The sequence below is a fragment of the Arachis ipaensis genome, chromosome B3, assembly GCF_059453495.1.
Source record: "Arachis ipaensis isolate K30076 ecotype BB chromosome B3, ASM5945349v1, whole genome shotgun sequence".
Classification (NCBI taxonomy): Eukaryota; Viridiplantae; Streptophyta; class Magnoliopsida; order Fabales; family Fabaceae; genus Arachis; species Arachis ipaensis.
This window is the reverse complement of record NC_142438.1, coordinates 4991722-5016171: the sequence shown is the minus strand read 5'-3', so window position 1 is coordinate 5016171 and position 24450 is coordinate 4991722. Positions and strand designations below refer to the sequence as shown.

Genomic DNA, 24450 nt, shown 5'->3' with positions numbered 1-24450 from the left:
AATAATTTGGTCTTTCTATTATTTTAAAAGGAGATGAATATAATAATATTTTTTAAAATCTATTTTATATATATAAATGCTACACTTACAAATTTTTTTGTGAATTAAGTTAAACAATAAAGTTTGAGTAAGTGAAAATGATAAAAATTATTTTTATTAATATTAGATCAACTTGTTTAGATTTAATTAATAAAAAAAATTTTCGTGTAATATTATTCATATTAATTTAATTGAAAACTACGTAAGAATCAATGATTGGAATAATTAAAAACATAGATTAATAAAAATTTGTTAAAGGTAAAAGTGTCCAATCTAAACTTCCACTAAATTTAGGTTTTTAATCAAAATCTTGTAATGAATGAATTAATGATTGAAATAGTAAATATGAAATTTAAGTTTAACCCAAAAAAATAACATAGAGTCTGGTTGGTTTTCTCTTCCTTAGACAAAGCAAGCCACGTGGCCATTCCGCGTGGGGCCCACAATTCAAGGAATGGTCGGTGGATTTAATCATCGGCGTGACCCTGAAAGACTATACAGATTAAGACTTCAATCAAATCAACGGCTCTGCATTTTTCACATTTTCGACGTCACATCTCTGACCGTTCAATCCTCTGATGCACTCTTCGAAGCTTTGATTTTTTCTTTCCTACAAAATCTTCATCTTTTCTCCATCTTACTCATTCACTTCTCACTTCACACTGATAATCTCTCTCTCTATCTCTGTTTATCACTTCACTGATTTCATTTCAGGTACTTCTTTAACTACTCTTCTGTTTATTCTATGATCTCAGCTCAATAGTTCATACTTTAATTTTAGAATTTTTTTTCTTTAATTTAATTTATTTTGGTGTTGCTGCCTTGTGATCTGGTTAGTTGACTTGCATTTACCTTGTGATCCTGTGGATTAAAAATCCTAGTTTGATTACTCGGAAGTTCATGAACTATGAAGACATCACATGATGATTTTTACTCTTCTTTTGTTTTTAGTACACTGCTACCCTGATCTGGGATAATAAGTATTTGCAGCATTGTTTGGGGATCAGTGATCTGAAGTTTGGATTTTTGACTACTATGAATGTGATCTAGATTGTTGTAGTGTTTGATTTTGGTAAATGATTAATCACTTGGTTAAGTTCTGAAATGTTGTTTGCATTTGATTATGATCTATTGCAATTGGATTTATTTTGATTTTGAATTTGATCTGCTGCAATTGGATCTTGGCCAAGGCTAATTGGTTTACCGTTTTCTGCTTAGAAACATGTCGACGTCTGACAAGCCGGAAGTAGTGGAAAGGGGTACTAAGGATGAGAAGCACAAAGATGATGATAAAGAGGAGGGTGAGAAGGGTGGATTTATTGAGAAGGTGAAGGATTTCATTCATGACATTGGTGAGAAGATTGAGGGGGCTATAGGGTTTGGGAAGCCAAGTGCAGATGTTAAAGCAATCCACATTCCCAAGATCAATCTTCACCAGGCAGACCTTGTTGTTGATGTGCTTGTAAAGAATCCTAATCCGGTGCCGATCCCTCTGATTGACATAAACTACTTGGTTGAGAGTGATGGAAGGAAGCTAGTTTCTGGATTGATACCGGATGCTGGCACAATTCATGCGCATGGAGAGGAGACTGTCAAGGTTCCGGTTACTTTGATTTATGATGACATTAAGCAAACATATGATGATATTCAACCGGGGAGCATCATTCCTTATAGGTTGAAGGTTGATCTCATTGTTGATGTTCCGATCTTGGGGAGGCTGACTCTACCTCTGGAGAAGACTGGAGAAATCCCCATACCTTACAAGCCAGATATTGATCTTGAGAAGATCCATTTTGATAAGTTCTCTTTTGAAGAGACAATTGCAACTCTTCATTTGAAATTGGAAAACAAGAATGATTTCGACCTTGGCCTCAATACGCTTGATTATGAGGTTTGGCTTGGTGATGTCAGCATTGGAGCTGCTGAACTCTCCAAGTCTGCGAAAATCGAGAAAAGTGGTATTAGTTACATTGATATTCCAGTTACCTTTAGGCCCAAGGATTTCGGCTCTGCATTGTGGGATATGATCAGAGGAAAAGGTACAGGTTACACCATGAAAGGGAAAATTAATGTTGACACTCCCTTTGGAAAAATGGACTTGCCCATCAGCAAAGAAGGCGGTACTACCCGTCTCAAGAAGAAGAAGGAAGATCGCGATTATGATGATGATGACGATGACGACGAGGTCTGTTAACTTCTCTTGGCTTTTTCCTTTGTCCTACGTTTTTTAGTTTTTGCATGTATGTGTTGGTGATTTGCTTGTTTGATAACTCTTTTTCCCCCCTTTTTAATTATTGCAGGAGTGAAGTAGAAATTGTGGCAAGTTAATAGAAGATGTTGTTTTATTTGCAGCATATTTCTATTACAATGTCAATAAGAAGGGACTTAGAGGCATTACTTTTGATTTCTGTTGGTTAATGATGTATCTTGAGAGATCAAGTTGATATTTTGAAATAGTGATGTATCTTAAGATATCAAGTTGATAGTTGAATTATGTACTCTTGTCTTGTTGTGGATATGTGCTCCTTTCTCTTCAAACCAATGATCTTGTTTTATGTACTGATTGATGATATGCTTTGCAAATCTTTGTTTTTCTCTTTGCTTTTCAAATTAATCAACAGATGAAATGAATTCAGATTAAAGAAACCACTTGCAGGTTCTGAAACTAGCAGGAATTTGATGCAACACTTGTTGTTGCACTGTGCTTATGAAAAACTAGCACAGCATTGTGATTATTTTACTTTTATTTACAACATAACAACACAAACTACAAAACCTAAGGGTGGCAACTAGGATCTATGAGTTAGGCTGTGGCATTTTCTGTTGCTGCACAACTAAAATTGTAGCTTTAGAATTGGTATCTGGTGATGCAAGCAAATCCCCAATTGCACCTAACTCTGAGAACTCAGTCCATTTTTCAAGTGCTGCTGTAAGAGATGATTTGACACCATGGCGTCTCCCAACTATGAAGTAATCATGCTCAACAGCTATAGTCTGAATGAATCTTTGGGTTTGTGAAGGATCCTCAATTAATATTCTTTCATATGCAACATTGTCAACAGTTCCATAACACCCCTTCACACTCTGTAGCACCTCTTCATCAAGCATAGTGTCCCAATTGCTGGACTCATTCTGTGTTCCAACCAAATGGTACACAACCAATTTATAATGAAGTTCTGTGATTGCCCTTTTAGCAAGGCACAATGCTTCTCTATCATCTGAACCCCCCAAGAAGATCATGGCTATGTGCTTTGATGCAATGTCACAAGGGCCTTTATTCACAAGAATGGCAACCGAGCATGGTGCTTTTTCAAGTACCTTGTTGTTCAGGGTCCGTATGCTCTCTTCGGTTGAATCAATAGAACCGTCGTCAGCCCATCTGATATGAAACGGAAGGAGAATGAGGGATGCAACCTTGTCCAGGGCAAGATGGCAGATATCTTCGTACATGAGGCGCTGTGGCGATACGGCAGTGTAGGTGTTCACTTCTACTGTGGCGTTCTCATGCTTGAAGAGATCAAAGGCGAGCATGATATCGCCGGAGTAGTTGTGACTTCTGCTGACCGACTCTTGGAGCTGGTGTGAGATAAAGATGGGGGTGGCACTCCCAACTAGCTCTATGAGGTGCAGTATTTCCACCTGAAGAGGGCTAGTTATTGTTGGACAACAAAGATACAACATATTCTTGATCATATTCACATGATATGGTTTTTGGATGCATGCAACAATCCTAAGATCTGAATTTGGTTTCAAATGCAAAATGTCCCTTTTTTGGTACCCTGCATATTTCCTTGAAGGGTCATATAAGGACTTGATACCAATATATGCAGTGCTTCCAAGTATCAATGCAGATACAAACAGTGTAGCAACTGTTGAACTATTCAATGTCTGCAATATCAAAATGATGCCTTGTGAGCATAGCAAAAGAATAAGAAGAAGGAAAACAAAACACTATCTGCATGAAAATTGGAGTGTAGAATTGATTATTACCCCTGATTCATACAGAAACAGGTAGACACTAAAATCCACAACACCTTTGCAGCATAAGATTAGACCAAGGCAGATAGTATCTCTTGTTGGTATCTTGCAAAAGATGCAAATTATTGTGCACAATAACATCTTGATCAAATGGACCATCAATATGACTGCTGTTGTAACCACTGCCATAGCAGGGTCATCACCTATTTTGTTAAGATCTACCTTCATGGCGGCAGCGGTCACGAAGAGTGGCAGAAAGAACCATACATTGATCAACTCAAATTGCTTGACTAGCTCAGATCCTAATGGAGGACCTTCCGGCACGACGAATCCTAACATCACAATTCCAAATATGATGGGTAGGTTGGCTTCTAGTGCAAAACACCCTATGATAAGAGCCGAGAGGACCATGGCAAAGGTGTATATCTTCCTCACCGGCCTTCCTTCCGGGGTGTTCTTGGCCACCCACTTCATTGTAGGGCGGCCGATGAGAGGAACTAGGACTACAATAGCAAAATACACTGCCAAGACACTAGCCATTTTTTTTGCATCATATTTTTCAGCTTGGCTCTTGGTAAAGATAATGCTTAGTGAATTCATTATGGCAGTAAGGAAATCGCTCGAAAGCGCTGTTGTCAACGCAATGCGTCCGAGTTCAGAGTTCAAGATGTCTAGTTCAGAGAGGCAGGAAGCTATGACAACAAAGGAGCAGCCAGCTTGGGTAATCACCACCAAATTCAATGTTTCCCCGGGTCCAGCGACTTCTTGCCAGACAGTTCTTGTTCCAAAAGATATGCTCAAACAGATGACCAGAGGTCCAACTACTGCAGCAACCGCCATTGCCCAAGGTTTCATACCACTTCTTGTTATCATGCTAAAATCCATTTGCACAGAATTCAGAAACATGTAGAATGTGTAGCCAACCAATGAAATTAGCCCCAATACTTCTTCAGTTCCATAAGGAAACACCATCATTTTGTATTTGTTCAACCAATCTATATTCAATGAAGGGCCTAGAACAAAGCCAACCTGAAAAATTGAAGACGGTAATGTAAAAAGGTTTTGAATTTTGATCCTTGTGATGCAAGTAATGATGAAATTTATCTTCATTTCTTCATGTGCAAAAAGAGAGAGAGACAGAAGAGATTGAGCATACCAACACCTGCGAAACGAAATAGGGGAACCCCAATCGCTTGAGAACGAAATGAAAGCAATGCATGAGGGTGAAAATGACGCAAATTTGCATCTCTAACAATGTCAAACTTGACTGCAAAGGGAAGTTGCCGGATTTTTTGTTGGCCCAGATGCCGTCCGACACTATTTTGGGCGGTATATGGAGACAAACTTCATAGATAGTGGATTTCTGTGTTGACTCTATCACTCTCACTTGCTTGAAAATTGTTTGGTTTATCTCCATTGTTGTCAATGCAATGATGAGGACTATTGCGAGATCATGAAATGTGCATGGGCTATGAAGAACACAACCAGAGTGTTTTTAAGATCCATGCAAAGTTGAATGAGAAGAGACTTTTTAATATTAATAGTCTTCATATTATTGCAAGTTTGTTAGTATTTTGCGTTACATATTATCATGTCAAGTAATGTTTGAGCAATGGAATTAACTAATAACTACTACCAGAATTCTATGATTAATTATTAGTTAATACTCACATTTATTTATTTATTTATTTTGTTAACTGGTTATAGCTGTTAAGTATTAACGATCCCCCAAATCAAGAAAACAGTTGGAAGTAAATTGTCATAAATGATATGCCTACTCAACTACTAAGACAAAATCCCAGCTATAACTAGTTACAACAGTTCTTAAGCTAAACAATTTTGACGTTTTTGTATGCCAACGTTAATCTATGCTTACGCATTATTTCTTTTTTTAGTACACAATCTGTTACTTAACTTGCTATAATTTATATTTTAATCTTGCCAGAATATCGTTAACATCCTTGTGTAACACATACAAATATATAACTAATCTTTTCAATACATATGATTTTCGGATATTATTACTAATTTACTATATATATATATATATATTTTAAAAAATTTGTTCTTTTCCCCTCATTTCTAATTAATATCGCGGCATTGAAAGAGTTATAACATTTTCAAATCATAACGGATAATTATCTTCATTATCCTATTTAATTTGATAATTTCAGGAAATTTTATTAACGGATAAAATTGTTCTAACCAATTATTACGATAAAAAAGAATATATATATATATAAGTTTAAAAGAGATAACTACCAAATCGGTAGTCGAAAGATTCTGACGCTGACAAAATAGTACCTGACTTTTACTATTGACAAAATAGTCCCTAAAAAATTTTAAAATTTGACAAGCGTGTCTACGAGTTCGCCGGAGCAAATCTCCGTCAAGCACAATACTAAAGTGGCCACCGTAACCTGGCAAACCACCCCCAAACCCTAATCCCTCCCTCCCCAGCGCATACTCCCCCTCCCTCTCCCTCCCCATCGCAACCCTCTTCTCCTCTCCCTCCCCAACACATACTCCCCCTCCCTCTCCCTCCCCATCGCAACCCTCTTCTCCTCTCCCTCCCCAACACACACTCCCCCTCCCTCTCCCTCTCCCTCTCCATCGCAACCCTCCCCCTACCCAATGCACACTCCCTCCCCATCGCACCCCCTCCCCAATGCACATTCCCCCTCCCTCCCTCCACTACCACTCGCAGCAACAACCGCCTCAACATCAACAGCAACAACAACAGCAGTAACCCCAACGCACACTTTTCTCTCCTTCCTATCGCAGCAACAATCTCAACAGCAATAGCAACTTCAACGGCAAGAGCACTATCAAGGACCATTGCCACCACCATCGGAGCGACAACAAGGCCTGGAATAGCCGCATCTCCTCAGCCCTTCAAGCTTTCTCTCTTTCTCTCTTTTTCTCTTTATATTTATATATGTAGGTTATGTGTTTGTGTAAATGTCTGTGTGTGTGAATGGATATTGTTATTGTTATGGTCCTCCGATAAGAGAAGGAAGGAATGAGGGAAAAGAGAGAAGGAGGAACAAGCAAGGTTAGGTTTTGAATGTGCAGGTTCTTCTATTGGTTCTGTTTTGAGTTCTGATGGTGTTATTTCTGCTGTTATTGAGGCTTCTGCTGCTGCAATTGGGGAGGGAGAGGGAAGGAGGTAGTGTGCGTTGGAGAGGGGGCTGTAATGGGAGGGAGAGGGAAGGGGGCTGCGATGGGGAGGGAGTGTGCATTGGGTAAGGGGTTGCGATGGAGAGGGAGGGGGGAGTGTGCATTGGGGAGGGAGAGGGAAGGGGGCTGCGATAGGGAGGAGGGATTAGGGTTTGGGGGTGGTTTGCCAAGTCACGGCGGCCACGTTAGCATTGTGCTTGCCGGAGATTTGCTCCGGCGAGTTCGAGGACACGCTTGTCAAATTTTAAAATTTTTTAGGGACTATTTTGTCAATAATAAAAGTCAGGTACCATTTTGTTAGCGTCAGAATCTTTCAGGTACCGATTTGGTAGTTACCTCAAGTTTAAAATTATAGCCGAAATATATATACATGTTATGTCAAATAATATATTCAAATAGGTTAACCTATCTAATAGAATTTCAGTTAATATGATAGATACCATTCTAATTGTTAATAGTCCACCCAAACGTCAAAAGACATCATTTCTACCTTGATTTGTTAAAAGGAAGAGTAAATAGACATTTTGGCACCTAAGACTATATTTTTAAATGCTAGAGAATGGAGTTATCTTAATTTCTTCTGTTCTTAATGGCAATACTGGAAATGACGAAAGAATTGGAGTTGCTATTCTACTCATTTATTTCTATTTGTCTTCTGTTTTATGCTCCACTTTGTTAGGTAGGAAAAAAAAAACTTTTGACAAAATAAACTTTAACATTTGATTTTGACAAAATAACCCTTGAAAAATATATTTCAATCGACAAAGTGGCTATCTAAAAGGAATATGGCCGGAATACGTTACAATTGAAAAGTCCATATATATGTTGGTATGCATAATCAGAATTTGATGATCTTCATGAAAAAAAGAAACATATTTCAATTGTATTAGAATTGCGCCCATATCGAGCAACTCTCATTCACATGATTTTTTAACAACTGAAGTTCCTGAGGGCGTGAAAACACAACCCCAGAAATATATTCCGGAATTTCATAGAAAGTAAAATTTTGACTAATATCAACGTACATCATCCTCTCTAACATGATTTGGAATCAATTTAACTATCCAAATCCTTGATCTAACTATGGTGTGGGAAAAAAATGTTGTGATCTCCCAACGAATATGTATATGTGCCTGGCATCCAAAACAAAATTGGGTATCAAGTTGAATAAAAGATGGCATTGAAACCTTGAGAAGGAAAGTTAACTGATGTGCTATCGGCGTCTCAACATTGGAACTATGCAGTCATAATCCCTCTTCATCCGCGAAGTCACAGTTAACTTGTAACCAGTTTGCAGGCCAGGCCTAGCCAAATCAATTAAATCCTCTCGCAAACTGTTAATGACAATACTGATTTAGCAATGTTTGCTTTTTTCACATGATAATAGAGTATTACATAAATGTAACAAACAAACATGAGACACCCGTAACACACACAGAGAGAGAGAGAGAGAGACGTACCAATGCCACTCCCCAGAATCTTCTGCATGTTTCTTGACAGAATAATACAGGCTATTCAAGCTATAGAGTACCAATCCAAACATACATTGTGCATCTTTCTCCTGTAATGAACATGTGACATTACTTTTCTCCCAGGATGATTCATTCAAATTGTAAGTCGCTAATTCAACGGTAAAATGAGGAGAGTTTTTCATATGTCAAGAAATGTGATACCCAAGCAACAAACTGGGTCATATGTACTGGTAAACAAAATCCGAGGACAAGAACAAGCAAATGAAGGGCCACTACAACATCCTCAAACAAATTACTCTAGGTGAAGTTCCCACATATTTGGATGGCACCATCGGAACAATGCTGTTCGGTAAGAAAATGTTAAAAATGTTTTTATTTGTTTTTTTCTTTTGTTTCTGATTAGTGTCATACACTAGTTTTTCTAGAAGTGTGAGCAACATTGTCAGCTAATCAAGAAGAAATCATGCTTAGAGATATATATGATTCAACAAACAGTCAGGTTAGTTTCTTACCGATCCTTGCTCAACAAAATTTTGGTACTGCATAATCCTTTTTTCAACCTCTATAACAACTAGCCTCCTCTGAATCCGAGCAATTCTACCTCTTCCCTCAGCTTTCTTATCCTGAGTTACCATGATAGGGTATTAGATAATGTTTCACATGAATAACAGGTAATTTCTAATACCTCATAACTCGACAAACAGAGTCACCTAAACCCAACAAGGCTTGTATTGAAAAGTAATTGGAAATTATATGGTCAGACTAAAATGAGTTAGCAAAGAAACAAAAAATTTTATAATAAGAGAAAATTATCAAACAGATAGCATCCTCCAATCAATCTGATGTAAACAATGTAATTAAGATAAGGGTTTAGGAAACTTGCCAGTTATATATAGACTAAGGTATTTTGTGACTTTTGACTTCTAAAAAAAATGTAATATGTTATGTTATCAGAACGATCAAGGAGTAGTTTTGACCTCATCTCATTATAGTTAAGACATATGTTACCATTAAAAGGCAATGTATTATCTAATCAATTGACAAAACATAAACAAGTTCTGGTCGTATTCGATACTCCAAAAGTTATGCTCTAACTTGAAAGCATTATTGCCCCCATCAATTTAATTAGTCTATGGTGCAGCATTACCCCAGACCACAATATTCATATTCTGTAAGTGGACTTTTCAGTTTGGAGTGCATATTAGCTCTTGTAAGAGCTAAGAACTAAGACATGAGTTTGTGATTTTGTTCAAACTATTAAGAGAAAGAAGAGAGAAAAGAAGAGGAGGGGGGGGGGGGGATCACCTGTTTCAACCATGCACGCACTAACATGATGAGTAAGAGAGAGAGAATGAAAGCAGGTAATGCAGCTAGAATTGCAAAGTTAATTTCATTTGCTCGTAGAATTTGGTCCAGCTCCAGCATTGCCCTGGTCAAAATATCATTTTTATCAACTAAAACAATGAGAAGTACTCACTTAAATGTTTGGATTTGTAAAACTCACGTTTCAATATCCAATTTAAGCTTCTGAATCTGTAACAACAGATATGAAATTAATTATCAACAACTACTAAAATATACATTGCATATAATATATAAATAGTAAACTACACTACCTGAATAAGCAGAGCCTCTGCCAACTCTCCACCTATAAGGTTTTGAATAGGATGCCTGATTTCCTTCTCATACCTACATTTATAAATGCAAATATTAAACCATGATACTTAAGTAACAAATACTACAAAAACAAAGTGATCACTATGAAACTAATCATCCTTATTATTATTATTTATAATCTATTTCAATCTTTCATGATAACAGATAAGATTTAAGAGATTTTTAATGCAAATAACTTATAAATATCCTTGTCCTCTTGTTAAATCAAAAACTAACGATAACTCTGTATACATTCAAACATTGAGAATCTATATAAAAATAAAAATAAAAAATCATAAATAAAAAAAAGAAACCCATGGTAGATTATTCTAAACTGGTATATCTCAAAGCAGAAGTTTAAACAGGAACAGCACAATGCTTAAAATTATTTTCCTATGCGAATTCATATATTTTTCTAACTATTAATATACAGTTATTTAATTTGGAATAGCTTACTTAAAACCGTAAGTCAGAAACACGTTAGCAGAAGATATAAAAATACAGCCATTATGTGCCCAGGAAAAATGATACAGCCATTTAATCAAATACCAGATCAATTGTTCTTCATAAAAGCACCTATACCCTTCATTGTAAAACGGTCTAAGTGAAAAATCAGAGAGTTGGAGACCAAAACAGTGCCTTCACTCCTCAAGTCCCAACGGGATAGAGTTGGAAATCCATTTCAGTAGGTATTAACCAAAAAGAAACAGAACTTCTTCTGAGATATAATGAACCGTACACCTATAGTTATAAAGTCGATGCACTTTTTTTTCCTTGGGATAAGAGAATAATTATACTGACAGGAAGAAAGAACCTATCAAAAGATTAGTCATAAGAGGATAGGAGATCCTCTATACAAGAACCAAAAAACTTGCATCCTTGCACATGGACAAATCATATATCTCTTTCATAGTTCACAAAAACCTTACCATTATATTATGACTATATTTTGAGATAGTTCTAAATGTGACATATTCCAATTATAGGCAAGGAAACACCTATGTTACCTAGACATGACTATCTCGAGCATTTCCTGATCTGAAGCATTCTCTGGAAACTTCTGACCCTTTGCCCTCTCGCTGAAAGCCAACAACATTCTGTGCAGAAAGTTTAAAGAAAGTTGCTAAGATAGCAATATCCAAGCAGAATGTTGGTAACAAACACTGAATAGATTTACAGTGACGGTACAAAATAAAGCTTCAAAACATCATTTAATAATAATAATAATAATAATAATAATAATAATAATAATAATAATTTAAAAAAAAGGTAGCTGAGAGTAGATTGAATCATTGAACCATCAGGATTAGAAAAATTATCATCCTACATTCACTGGTGTAAATTTCAATAAGAAACTGAAATTTTCCTTTCATTGATGCATTGTTTTTCTTTTATAAATATTGTGTACAGAGCATCAACATAAAAAACAGTAAACAATCTGTTCCTTTAAGTTGTATACATATCTGATTTTTGAGTATAGAAAAAGAGGGACAATGTGTGTAACCAACAACCTGTGCAGTTTGTCAGAAGTCAACTCCAGCTCTGCAGGGTCCATAATACTCTGCTTCTTGAATGTCTCGAATAGATCATCTTTGATGGACAAAATCTGGATATCCATTGAACTATAAGAGGCTTATAAGTTATAATTTTATGCTACTTTATGATTCGTAATCTTTAGTGACGATTTCAAAGGATGTAATTTAGTTACAACTAATAGCTTTTAAGGAATTATGGAAGTATAAGTACAAGTAAAATTTAGATAGTAAAATAAAGAATTTAATTTTGATGGGCAGTTAGTGTAAAGCAGTTCTACACGTGCATCCAATTACGTATTGTCACATCAGCAAAATAACCACTTTTTAGTTTGACTGCGGAATGGTTATCCAAAAAAACGGATGTGATTGGACAATTGTGTAGAAGTTTTATACTGTCAGTGCATCAAAATTAAATTTATAAAATAAAATAAAAATATTACAAGCTTAAATTAAGATGGGAAATAACAATCTAAATATTGTCCTTATCTCTGATGGATTTTAATTGTATTCTACCTAAGTGCATCACAAATCAACTAGACTATAGAAAATATCAATCATTGTTCCATTCTTCTCTTTGAATGGAGAGGAGAGGCAGGAAGAATATAGAAGACAAGCCATTTTCTCCACTGTTTGTAGAACATGATCCTTTAGGAATAAATTATTATCAAATACGTCTTCTTAATACTATTTATTTTGTTCTTGCTAATTATCAATAGATTAAGAGCAAAAATCAGGTTGAGTAAACTGAATAATGGGAACTAGACTTCGAATCTCATAAGGGCATCTCGAGTTCAAGCCCCCTTTACTTTGTCCAAGAGTATTTTCACATAGAGAAAAAGAAGATGGGGGGAAAATGCATGATAGTTAGTATTAGTCAAGAACTGTACCGGTTGTTCCACGTGATCCTTATAAAAGCCAACTGTAGAATCCTTTGCTTTTTGAACCCAATTATCAAGATCAGAACTTCCCATCAAACTACTATGTCGCAAGAGCCAAATGGAACAGGCAGACAGACCAATTGCACCACATGTATAGCCAATCCAATATTGGGTTATTTTCCTTGGTTTTCTGTGGTTGGTAACCTGAAAAAAAAATAAAAACAAAAAATTCCAGCAAAGAATTTTGTCGAAGTCATTCGTAAACCAACTAGTTTTACCCTAACAAATAGTTGATTCATTGTTCGATTCATGAAACTCCATATATATATAGTAGGTTGAAGAAGCTGGATATTGACTCCAGTCAAGACAATTTTTCCATTTCAACAGCTTCTAAGGAACCAAGGAGGCAAGGTTGGAGGGAGGAGAGACTATAGAGGCTCAAGTAGTATCCAGCATGTATGTACTCATGAATTATAAAGTCCAACAAATAACACCTGATGGTAGGGTTTACTATTTAACTTCTTCACAATTCACAAAGTTAAGAAAAAGGGTCCTAACAGTTGGTTCATAGGTGAAGACAGGAGAGACAGGGAGAGAATGTGATAAAATAACAAGATGAAAAGTTTGGTAAGCCAACTCTGGGAAAAACCACAGTTGAAAACTATAATCAGTAAATCACCAACAAATATCTATCATTCTGATATCTGAGACAAGGAGACTCTAGTAATACATAGTGATTAAACAGCAATTCCTTTAGAGGACTCCGTAGTGTGTCTTTTGTAAATGTTACAGAAGAAAAATAGCTATGAGTTCAAGAGTGCTAAACAGCAATGGAAATAAACATTACCAATACTAAAAGAATTAGCTGCTGGAAATTGAACGATGAACTTATGAGGAATAGATCCTTTTTTATTCTTGCTCACAATCTTAAGTTACAAATAGTTTACAATTTATACTTTATACACAGTTTAACCATTAGAAGGCCAGTTTTATTAGTAGAACTCTAATATATAAACACTTTCTCAACTACCATACAAATATAAGCAAAAATTTATGACAGTCATCTCCTTGAGAAATTGACAAGACATCATAAGATAGAAGCTCTTACAAGAACAGATATGTAAGAATCCAGCTTTTGTAAATTTTGATATATAGAATTGATAGCATCCCTGATTTCACAATCTGTCCACTGGGAATCCTCCTGATTTATTTCCGGCAGCTTCTTAAACAGCAGTGGAATTGAATAGCTTCCATCAACAGAAGAATCAGTCTGAAAAGTGAATGTTGGTTCCAGGAAGAAAAGGTTAAATATGGACAAAAAAATTACCAAATACAAGTTGAAAATTTACTGGAGTAAACTGTACTTTAACAAAATTTGGCCGACAGCAATGAGAATAACATGAAAAAGGAACAATTAGTTTATTCATGTATACCTGATGCGCTGCATGTAGGTGACCGATTGAACTTTCTAATATTGAGAACATTTCATTAAGCCTAACCAACAATGAAGGCAGCTTATGCTGTGGATCTTTCACCAACTCCTCTCCAATTTTATCAACTTCCACGTAAAACTGAAAACCAAGTCAAGAGTTTAAGTCAACAACTGAAATCATAAGTTTATGTCTCAACTTGATGAAAATTACTTAATAACAAAACTACATTCCTTGATGTGATCGCAAAAAACAATTATTATAATGATTTAAAACTAAGGCGGGAATTTCAGCAGAGCACACCTGAGCTAAGAATGTTGCCAGAGCATATCTCAAGCTACTCAAAACCGTTAGCCTCTCATGTATGTAAACAGACGCAGTCTGGCAAAGATTCTGCACCAAAGATCCTTGAGCAGCATTTCCGCACAACAACTTAGCTGTTTCGTTGATAAAAGCGCTCGGACCCCTCTCAAAAACCATGAAATAAGCTTTACTAGCATCCGATTTCTGAACACATAAACAAGTTACAAGCATAACTGTTTGCAGAACACACATATTTGAATATCATGGCTAAAGATGCTGAAAAACTGTAAATCTTAAAGAGTGTATCAAAACAAAATCATGATAATAACGAACGAAAACAATAAAATAAAATAAAACCTCTGATTTAGATTGCCAAAACTGGAGATTCTTCTCTATACTATGCAAGTTCAACAAAACATGTTCCAGTATATCCTCCAATACACCATGCACTCTAGATTCCTTTATGATCCTGCAAGATAACATCATCATAATCAAAACCTAAACCTAGCATCATTGCACGTGAAAAAAAAAGGCATTATACAACGCAGAGAAATTAAATTCACGAGTAGAATCGAAGCACGTGATTTCGATTTCAATTCAGTTAGAAGTTATCGGAAAATGAGAATGAGCATACATGGAAGAGTCGCGGAAATTGGAAGGGAGAGGAAGCGGTATGCATTGGCGGTGGTGGATTGATCGGAAAGGAGCGGCGAGGTTGGAGAGAAAGCGGAGGAGATTGGATGGATGGAAGGGGTAGAAAGCGCGAAGACGGTTGCGGAGGTAGTTGGAGTAGAGTGAGACGATGGCTACGTTGCTGGTTTCGGTGGATTCGGTTTCCGCCATTGGAAGCTGAGCTGCAAGCTCTTCGCGGCGGTTACAGTGTTGCTTGGGAAAAAGGAAGAAGAGAAAGATGTGGAAGCTTGTGTTGGATCACGTTTTGAATGTTTTGAACTTATTACCCCTTTTTCTGTTTAATTAAATCGTAGTTGACTTAGTTTTCATTGTAATAAACTAGTAACTAATAAGTTTTAAATATTTTTAATACGTAATAACCAATAAGTTAAATTTGTCAAAGAATTATAATTCAAATAGCATAAAAGAGACATGTGAGATTTACACTAAAAAATTTATTAAGATTTTAATTATATTAATTTAATTTCTGGGATTTGAAAAATTGCCCTAAGTTAATCTTGTACATGTTACTACCTTTACAGAAAACGAAAATGAGACTAATATAATGTATTTTTCTAATATCAAGAATTAAATTAGTATAATGGAAATTTTGAAAATCTTTTTAGAGCACAGCGAATTTCAAAAATTACTTTTGGTTTTACTCCAAAATTTATTTGATACTTTGTTTCTAGACCTATAATACTATTAAGAGATTTTTGCATAGGATTCCAATAAAAATTGGTTGTGACTCTAGGGTACGAGTATTCTTGAGAAGGTCAAGGGACTAAATTTGGCTGTTTTTATGGTATTATTTTTGGAAAAGTTTAGAGGGTTAAAAACTTTTTTAAATTTTGGTCCATATGTAATTAGTAAGAAAAAATGAGCTATTAGATGAAATTTCAGACCAATTTTACACAATTAAAATCATTATTAATAGTTATTTAATGGCTACAAATCACAAAAGTTACTTACCTCTGACACTTCTCATTATTTTGACTGTTAGCTATTATTTCCGCAGATATTTAATAATCACAGATGTTTATCACTAAGTGCAACGAACGTATGAAACCATAGGACATTGTCTCAAATATTATAATAAAATTAGGAAAAAAGACATATAAGCCTCTGACTTTTTAAATTTTTGACAAATACATTTTTTACAAAATTTAAATACAAAAAAGTTCATGACTTTAACAAACGGAAGACAATTTAGTCCTTCCGTCTATTTGTCTCTCATACACCAAACAGAACTGGCTGACGTGGCTGAAACTGTGTCCAAGTGTCTGGTGCAATAAAATTCGAAGGATAAATAAGTCATTGACGTCATTTTGCAAATAAAGTTCGAAGGACAAATAGGTCCTTGAGAATTTAGTTCATTATGCTTCTATATGTATCATATATTACTATCCAATTGAAATATACCTATATTATGTATCATATATTACTATCTAATTTAATAATCAAATGTGTCACATGACACTCTTATTAAAATTGAGAAAAAATATTTTTTTTTTCAAAATTAATAAACTCTTTTCCTAAATTCTCTCATCTATGATCTACCTCTCTCCATTTTTCTATTTCTCTTTACTATTTTTACTCTATATATAATTATATTTTATATTAGTAATTTGACAAATCAAAATATGTCATCAAATATGTTTTTACAATTAAAATATTTTAAATGTAAAAGTATACACATTAAATTATTTTAAATTTTAGATAACGAATGTTAAAATTAATTATTAATAAAAAATTAGACTTTTTCATATAAAAATAATAACTAAAAGTCTTATTATTTAATTTTTTATCTGCAGATATCTTGGTCTTCTTAGTCAGAGACTTTTGTCAACTTAAGACTTTTTTTGTAAAAATAGTTTGATTTTATAAATCTTTTGTGCCATGCATAGTTTATACTGTTAGAACAAAGTGAATTATAATTTAAAAAAAAAATATTCTCGTAATGTTATTATGGATAATAATACTAGTTCTAATATAATACACAAATGCACTAATGCTAACTTAATAAATGAATGATGCACAAATGAACTAATGTTAACTTGATGTATAAATGAACTCATGCTAACTAATGCCACTGGTATGATGAAAACTAAACTAATGCAATTTAATAAATTCTAATATAATACACAAATGCATTAAAATTGAACTAATGCAATTTAAAAAAAAAAAAAAGTAGAAACAGAACAAGCCCAATTTCTACAATTTTAATACAAATAATTTAAATTGCAGAATACAAGTTAACTAGATTTCAAAATACAAGTATAATTTTATAAACTAAATTCTCATAATAGAAGCATAATAGAAGTATAATGAACTAAATTCTCAAAGACTTATTTGTCCTTCAAACTTTATTTGCAAAATGACGTCAAGGACTTATTTGTCCTTCGAACTTTATTCCCCTTCCAACGTGGCACTGTAACGGACACCTGGACACCGTTTCAGCCACGTCAACCAGTTTCGTTTGGTGTATGAGAGGCAAATAGACGGAAAGACTAAATTGTCCCCTGTTTGTTAAAGTTAGGAACTTTTTTGTATTTAAATTTTGTCAGGAATGTATTTGTCAAAAATTTAAAAAGTTAGGGACCTATCTGTCTTTTTCCCATCAAATTAAATATATTTAGAATAGCTTGAAGGTGGAAATGAAAAGTGGGGATGTATCTTTGGATTTTTGGGGTTGTTTTCGTGTTAATCTTCAGATCAGAGAAATGGTCTTTATTGCAAGACTTTAGTGAATTTAAAGAGATAGAAACAATGATATTTTTAATCAAAATGTCAGTTGGAACAAGGATAAGGTTCTCATATTTATTATATATTATGCGGCTGAATATGATATTGTTAAGCATACTAACCAAGTGACTAATGATATCTCTTTGATTGATTTTTGGTGCCATCCTCCTATCAATGTAGTTAAGCTAAATTACGTTGCTAGTCTTTTTGAGCAATACCATTTGGCTAGTGATTGACGAGTTATGTTGCAAGTATTCTGGTAGGACTCATAAAATGGTGTGAACTTTATGCAATTTGAATGGGTCTTTGTTTGGCCTGAAAAAGTAGGAATAAGGAGGCTTATGTGAAACAAATTATTTGGAGGCTTATCTTATTATAAACAAAGAATTTGCTATAATGCGAATGGATAACAATGACATTTTCTGTAAGATTGGTGAGATGTTGCAGCAAAACTATGTAGTCCACATTCATTTGATTCAGAGAACATCGAACTCAATTGTTAATCTTTTAGTAAAGATAACAATTAAATATAATCTATCTTATTCTGAATTTCTCTTCTTTTATAGTGTTGTTGAAGAGATTATTAAGAAGAAAAGATGTCCTCTCTGACTTAAGTGATTTTTATGTTTTTTTTAGTCACAAAAAAAAATAGTAAAATTTATTATTTTTTATTAGCAATTAACAAATAATATTTTAAAAAATAAATTAAAAATATATTATCGAATTACAAAACTAAAAAATCAGTCTAATAATTAAAATATTAGCAAAAAATAACAACTTCTATTGGTAGTTTAGTTTTATTTTCTTTACACTATAGTACTTTAGTTAGCTGTTTTAAGGTCATAAAGAAACTCAAACAGAAAATTTTTCGTTGTAAAGCAAACAATAATGCAAATCAGCAAGTAAATGTCACCATACTCTCAATTATAACTTCCATGTTCCATCAATAAGTAATTTTTAACTTTTTATACATTCTATTGATGATATATTAATAATATTACACCCATTATAGTATTTCAGAGCATAGCTACATTTATTCCATACATATATTAGTGAAAATTAAATACATAGCTAGATAAGTGGTCTAGACACTGAAGCAGCATTATCATTTTCATTATCATCATCATCAGTAACAAGCTTGAACTCTTGCAGCTCCTTGAAGTTCAACCATGGCTTCATAAACTTGTTTCTTCTCATCACCATCTTTTGCCTCCATAGTTATTTCATATATGCTTCCAGCAACTACTTGCTCCTTTGCACTTATCACCCTCACAAGCTCCAAGCTTGAATTCTGCAGCAGAAATTAGAAATTATAAACATATTATTCAAATACAAAAATATTAATCACTTGTATTTTCTCAATTCATTCGAACTAAAAATAATACTTCAAATCATACAAGTATTAATTCTTAAATAAGAATCTCCCTTATTATTACACATAGAAAATAACCCAATTTTGAATAATAACCCCACTAACATACTAACATAAAGCACAAGACTTTAATAAAGTGACAAAAATAACCCAAATTAAAATGAATTATATATTTTATCTGAAAAAAAATTAGAAATATAGAAGTAGAAGACGAAGAAGAAGAACTGATTTTTTGTTATGTTCTTCAAGAGCAAAGTGAGCAAGGTTCTGGATCTCAATGCTGTTCTGGCTTCCTTCAACCACACGATTGCCACCTAGTGTAGCCATTTTCTCTTATCTCTGATTTCTTTTCTTTTTTCTTCACCCTTTATTATTGACTTTTTTTTCCTTTTCAATTACCAGAGAGACCTATAAACCAATATAACAGAGAAACAACAAAATGAAATAGAGTGATAGGAACGCCAATGTGAGTGGATGACGATGCAGTGCGATAGAAAATAATTTCAACAAAGAAGGATCAGATTCAGAATGGTGAAATAAAAAATTGAAAGCAATTCTGAATTAAGGAGATTTACCTGTCAAGACAAGGAACAGTGGTGGCACCTGACGGAGTAAAAGAAAACCAGTGGTGGCAGCGGAAGAGGTCACGGGTTTGCAGCGACGGAGGGAGAATCCACGGAGGACTTGCGAGGGAAGTCAGAGTCACCGCCGAGAAGAGGGTTAGGGGTTTATGGTGGGACCAGCGATGGTAGGAGTAAAGTCTCACATATGCCTATTAAAGAACAGAAGTTTATATTGTTTAGGAGAAGAGAAACTGCTTTTTCAAGCTTGGTAACGCTAGCTTGTTTCCTAAGTAGGGGCATTAGTGTGGCGGATTTGGGCTTGCTGTCCTGTTAGCTCTAAGTATAGAGCACCGAGCTTGACTCATGACAATATAGAGGAACAACAGGTCACTGCTTTCTCAGACCGCATGGCCTAGTGGATTGGGCCTTTCATTTTTTTGTTTTTATTTACAACTGAATTTTTTTTTACAACAATTAAAAAAAGATCTCTCATAATATACTATTTTTTTTTTGCACAACCATTAAATAATCTTTTCTATTTATATTTTTTGAAAAATAAAATTTTAAAATCAAATAAAAATTAAATTTCACACTAATAAAATTTATAACTAATCAATTTAATCCCTATAACTTTTAAAATTTATTAATTAAGTCGAGTTTTATAACTATCTAGAATAAACTACTAAAATGGTACTCAAAATTTTATATTGTTGACAAAAAAATTCACAAAAAATATTAACAACAAATAAGCTTCTAAAAGATTTAAAAATGAGACGAAAAGAATAATATATATATATTCTAAAAATAGATTTTAGAGATCAAATTTTTTATTCAAATATTTATAACATTGTTCTAAGTTCTTCGCTTGACAAGTCTCACTTCGGTCATATATATTAAAGCACATGGGTTTATAAAACTTATGAGAAGGTGTAATATTTTTCGAACTTGATAATACGAGCTTGTGACCTGAGTGGGAATATTATTGTGATGGAACATGGGCTTGAATATTCTTGATAGGGCTAAATGGATTTGCAATATGCTGTCCTGTCCTCTCCAAGTTGAAAGTTGGGCCTCGGAACTTGGGCGTAGGCTGGAGGGCAAAGGGTTAACAGGCTGCTGCACCCTTGGCCCACATAGCTTGGTATGTCTTGCTCATAAACCATCATTTTTTCTTTTTTAACTATTCTTTTTTTAATAAAAACTTTAGAGGTAGATTACAGTTGAATTTTTTTTAACAATTAAACAATCTTTTTCGTTCATATATTTTCTTTTGCACAACTATTAAACGATGGAATACTTTTTTTAACAACTATTCAATAATTTTTTTCATCTTTAAAAAATACTTTAGAATCAAACAAAAATTAAATTTAACACTAATAAATTATCTAGCTAATCAATTTAATCCTTAAAATTTTTAAAATTGATTAATTAGGTGAGTTTTATAATTAATTGTTGCAAATAATGGATGGTTTTAAGAGCTTTTAATTGATATCCATTTTGTGAAAAATGGAATTTCGTAGACAAAGTTATGGACGCTGCAAGTTTGGTGTATAAAGCTGTGTTGCAGGGTGGCAAACTGGTTGCAGAATGCTTTATGGGCATTCTGCCCATTTTTTAAAAATACCCATCCACGCATACGCGTGGCATGAAATTTTGGCGACGCATGCGTACGCGTGTGTGCATATTCACGCGTACGCATGACTCACGTGTACGCGTGACTTGATGTACGCTCCACGCGTGCGCGTGGCCTACGCGTACGCGTGGATGCTGCCTGCTGCAAAAACCGGTTTTGACTGTTTTTAAACAAATTTACCACTTCTAAACCTCCATTTTCTTCCCTTTAAGGCTTAAAGTATGGTTCTAGGTCCAGTAGATAAAAGAAGCTAGAAAAACAAGATAACTTGAGGGTGAAGAAAGTTGTAAATGGTGGCTTTTATGAAGAAAATAAGAATGTTAACGAAGTTTAACGCTAAGGCTTGATATTTGATGATGTATTGATAATAATTTCCATGGCTTATGAATAATGATATTTGAGATACGAGTTTCCCTGGGTAAAAGCCGTGGCTCGCCACCACATGTTCCAGGTTGAATCTCGATACTCTATTGATCCTACGTCGTAAGGGTGACCGGACACGTATAAATTCTCCGGTATGGATAGCCCCATTGAGTGATTATATGATGAATGAATGTGAACTCTATGCATAGACTCTTGGGGATGCGCGACGGGGGACAGTCTAAGGTTTTCGGATTTGTCGGGTTGGCTGGATAACCGACAGATGGGCCTCATTAGCCATAGGACAGGCATGCATCATATGCATTTGTTTGTTTTGATTGCTATACATTTCCTGGGTTTGCCTAATTGATATATATCCCCTGCTACCTGTTATACTTGCTATTTGTACTATCTGCTCATTACTTGTGCGTGAACTTGCTTTGTTGCTTGTTTCTGTTGCATTATGGATGATGGAGGGATGGAGGAGATGGAGAAATGGTTTGGTGTTAGGTTAGGATTGGACTTGAGTAAGTTAGGTAGATTTAGAATACCTACCCCTGTTTATGGCTTCTGTTTAGTACTTAAGTTGGATAACTGAATAACGGAGTTCTAGGATTGCCTATGGCATTCTTAGGACCTTATTTATTATACGTGTGGTACTTTTACCATGCTGAGAACCTCCGGTTCTCATTCCATATTGTATTGTTATTTTTCAGATGCAGGTCGAGAGGCTCCTCGCTAGGCGTCTGGATCCTGGGAAGCGAAGTAGTCCTTGGGTGTATTTTGGTTTTCTGTTTATATATATATGTATATATGTATTTAGCTTACTCTCCAAGTAACTTATGTATGCTGCTCCTCTTAGAGGTTGAGGGAGAGATAGGAGTTTACTTTAGTATTTTGGTGTATTTTGGGGATACTTTTGTATGTTTATATGTATATATATGTCCTCCGGCCAGCCTTAGTTTCGCAGGCTGAGTCAGGGGCTAGTTATGCTGTTTCCTTGGCTTTCCTTTATTCTTTTGCTTATCTTTATCATGTTCCTATTAGGTTTCTTAGCACGCAAGTAATCCCTTCCGTTGAGCATTGCGCTTTTTATTTTGCGATTTTGTTTTACCTGTTTTTCAAGGCTCCTAGTATATTATCTTTTTCCACTATTATATATATATATTACTGTTTAGAGGTCCGTAACACCACACTATCTCTGTTCTACGACTTAAGCGTAAAACTCTGTGTAGTAAGGTGTTACACCAAACAATCTATAAAATAAAGAAATTCACAAAATATTTATACTTAATAAAGAAAAGGTGTAGCATGCAATAAACAAATAACTCAATGTTTATAAGAAAAAATAAACTAAAATATTTTAAAGCAGATTTATATGTATTTATTAAATGTTATCAAGATAATAATAATAATAATAATAATAATAATAATAATAATAATAATAATAATAATAATAATAATAATAATAATAACAAAACTCGGGTAGCAGAAAATATTAATTTAAGTAGTAGAAAATAATAATATATTATTAAAAAATATTAACAATTAGTTCTCTAAATATTTAGATAAATTTAATAGACAAAAATAAAAAATATACTATATATTCAAAACATTGTAAAGAAAAAATTAAAAATTATTTAAAAGATATATATAATATTTATAGAGATATAAGAAAAAAAGATCATTATTAAAAAGATATGATATAGATATTACAATTATTGACAAATTTCATTGTAATTAATCAATAAATATTAACAAATTTAATTATTTAATACATAATATATTTTTAAAATAGAATCAATATGTAGACCAGCACTAGAACGCACTATGTTTAGCATACTTTGCTCTAAAACTTAAGCTCATGAATGATAAAAACAAAATACTATAATAACATTCACAAAATATAAAAAAGAATCATGATATTTTTTAGAAGAATATAAGATAAAAAAAATTAAAATTATTGATCCACGAAAATATAAGAAAGAATAATGATAATTATTAAAAAGATACGAAATAGAATATTAGAATTATTAATGAATCTCAATATGATTAATTATTAAATATTAAGTTGTGTACGATTAATTACATAATGCTTTTTTAAAATATGATTGAGAAAAAAAATGTATGCAAACTATCACCATAACGCATTATGTATTTATGTCAGCATGTTTGACGCTATAATGCAATCTGTTATAGAATAATATAATGATAATTAACAAATTTCACCATAACCTGTTGTAGAATAATATAATAATAATTGACAAATCTCACCATAATTAATCATTTTTTTGTGTCTCTCTCATCATAATTAATCATTAACAAATCCAATTATTTAATACATAATATTTTTCAAAAATAGCATCAACATGCAGGGACGGAGCTAGGCTAACTATTTAAGGGGGGCGGTGTTATATTTTATATTACTATTTCTATTGATAAAATTAAAAAAAAATAAATATATAATCTCAATCAAAGTAAGACAATAATATATAAAAATTATCACTTACAGTTTTATATCATGAAAAGGCTATCTGACGTTTTTTTCTATTTTCAAAATCATCTATAATTGAATTTGTATCAAAAATAGCTGCTAATTCTTTTTCTATATAGATGACCAAATTGTCTGCAAGA

At 33.7% G+C, this 24450-nt stretch overlaps 3 protein-coding genes and 1 pseudogene across 5 annotated transcripts; 1 reads left to right on the top strand and 3 right to left on the bottom strand.

The window, feature by feature from the left end:
- Window positions 1-540: 540 nt before the first annotated feature.
- LOC107629071 (uncharacterized) lies at window positions 541-2621 on the top strand. 2 transcript variants are annotated; one of them, XM_016331763.3, is made up of 3 exons: window positions 541-753; window positions 1258-2224; window positions 2340-2621. In XM_016331763.3, the coding sequence occupies exons 2-3, from the start codon at window positions 1262-1264 to the stop codon at window positions 2343-2345; spliced, it is 969 nt and encodes a 322-aa protein (XP_016187249.1). In that variant the 5' UTR covers window positions 541-753; window positions 1258-1261; the 3' UTR covers window positions 2346-2621. The 2 variants fall into 2 exon arrangements, with proteins under 2 accessions (XP_016187249.1, XP_088364915.1); XM_088508789.1 differs by lacking the exon at window positions 2340-2621 and having other exon boundaries at window positions 625-753; window positions 1258-2233.
- A 214-nt stretch (window positions 2622-2835) lies between these two features.
- LOC107632331 (cation/H(+) antiporter 4-like) lies at window positions 2836-6868 on the bottom strand. Its single transcript, XM_088506590.1, has 4 exons — window positions 6603-6868; window positions 5174-5486; window positions 4030-5046; window positions 2836-3927 (listed from the first exon to the last, which is right to left on the bottom strand). Exons 1-4 carry the CDS (start codon window positions 6866-6868, stop codon window positions 2836-2838), a joined length of 2688 nt encoding a protein of 895 aa, XP_088362716.1.
- A 1183-nt stretch (window positions 6869-8051) lies between these two features.
- On the bottom strand, window positions 8052-15401 carry DGS1 (dgd1 suppressor 1). The gene is made up of 14 exons (XM_088506914.1): window positions 15106-15401; window positions 14829-14940; window positions 14472-14675; window positions 14172-14309; window positions 13847-14008; window positions 12748-12942; window positions 11837-11931; window positions 11333-11422; window positions 10286-10358; window positions 10174-10202; window positions 9975-10098; window positions 9182-9292; window positions 8658-8758; window positions 8052-8531 (listed from the first exon to the last, which is right to left on the bottom strand). The coding sequence occupies exons 1-14, from the start codon at window positions 15312-15314 to the stop codon at window positions 8411-8413; spliced, it is 1764 nt and encodes a 587-aa protein (XP_088363040.1). The 5' UTR covers window positions 15315-15401; the 3' UTR covers window positions 8052-8410.
- A 3434-nt stretch (window positions 15402-18835) lies between these two features.
- On the bottom strand, window positions 18836-20147 carry LOC107634106 (cysteine proteinase inhibitor-like; annotated as a pseudogene). Its single transcript, XR_015907485.1, has 3 exons — window positions 19836-20147; window positions 19486-19668; window positions 18836-19179 (listed from the first exon to the last, which is right to left on the bottom strand). The product of XR_015907485.1 is annotated as a cysteine proteinase inhibitor-like (transcript).
- Between the last annotated feature and the right edge of the window lie 4303 nt (window positions 20148-24450).

Excerpts from the sequence above, each read along its gene's own strand:
- LOC107629071 (XM_088508789.1), top strand. The coding sequence starts at position 1,262 with ATGTCGACGTCTGACAAGCCGGAAGTAGTGGAAAGGGGTACTAAGGAT.
- LOC107632331 (XM_088506590.1), bottom strand. The coding sequence starts at position 6,868 with ATGGTGGTGGCAATGGTCCTTGATAGTGCTCTTGCCGTTGAAGTTGCT. Across the intron at positions 5,047-5,173 it reads ATTTCGTTTCGCAGGTGTTG|GTTGGCTTTGTTCTAGGCCC; the intron begins GTATGCTCAATC and ends TCAATTTTTCAG. Across the intron at positions 3,928-4,029 it reads TGTTTCTGTATGAATCAGGG|ACATTGAATAGTTCAACAGT; the intron begins GTAATAATCAAT and ends TTGATATTGCAG.
- DGS1 (XM_088506914.1), bottom strand. The coding sequence starts at position 15,314 with ATGGCGGAAACCGAATCCACCGAAACCAGCAACGTAGCCATCGTCTCA. Across the intron at positions 14,310-14,471 it reads TGGCAACATTCTTAGCTCAG|TTTTACGTGGAAGTTGATAA; the intron begins GTGTGCTCTGCT and ends CTTGGTTTTCAG. Across the intron at positions 9,293-9,974 it reads TGCGTGCATGGTTGAAACAG|GATAAGAAAGCTGAGGGAAG; the intron begins GTGATCCCCCCC and ends ATGGTAACTCAG.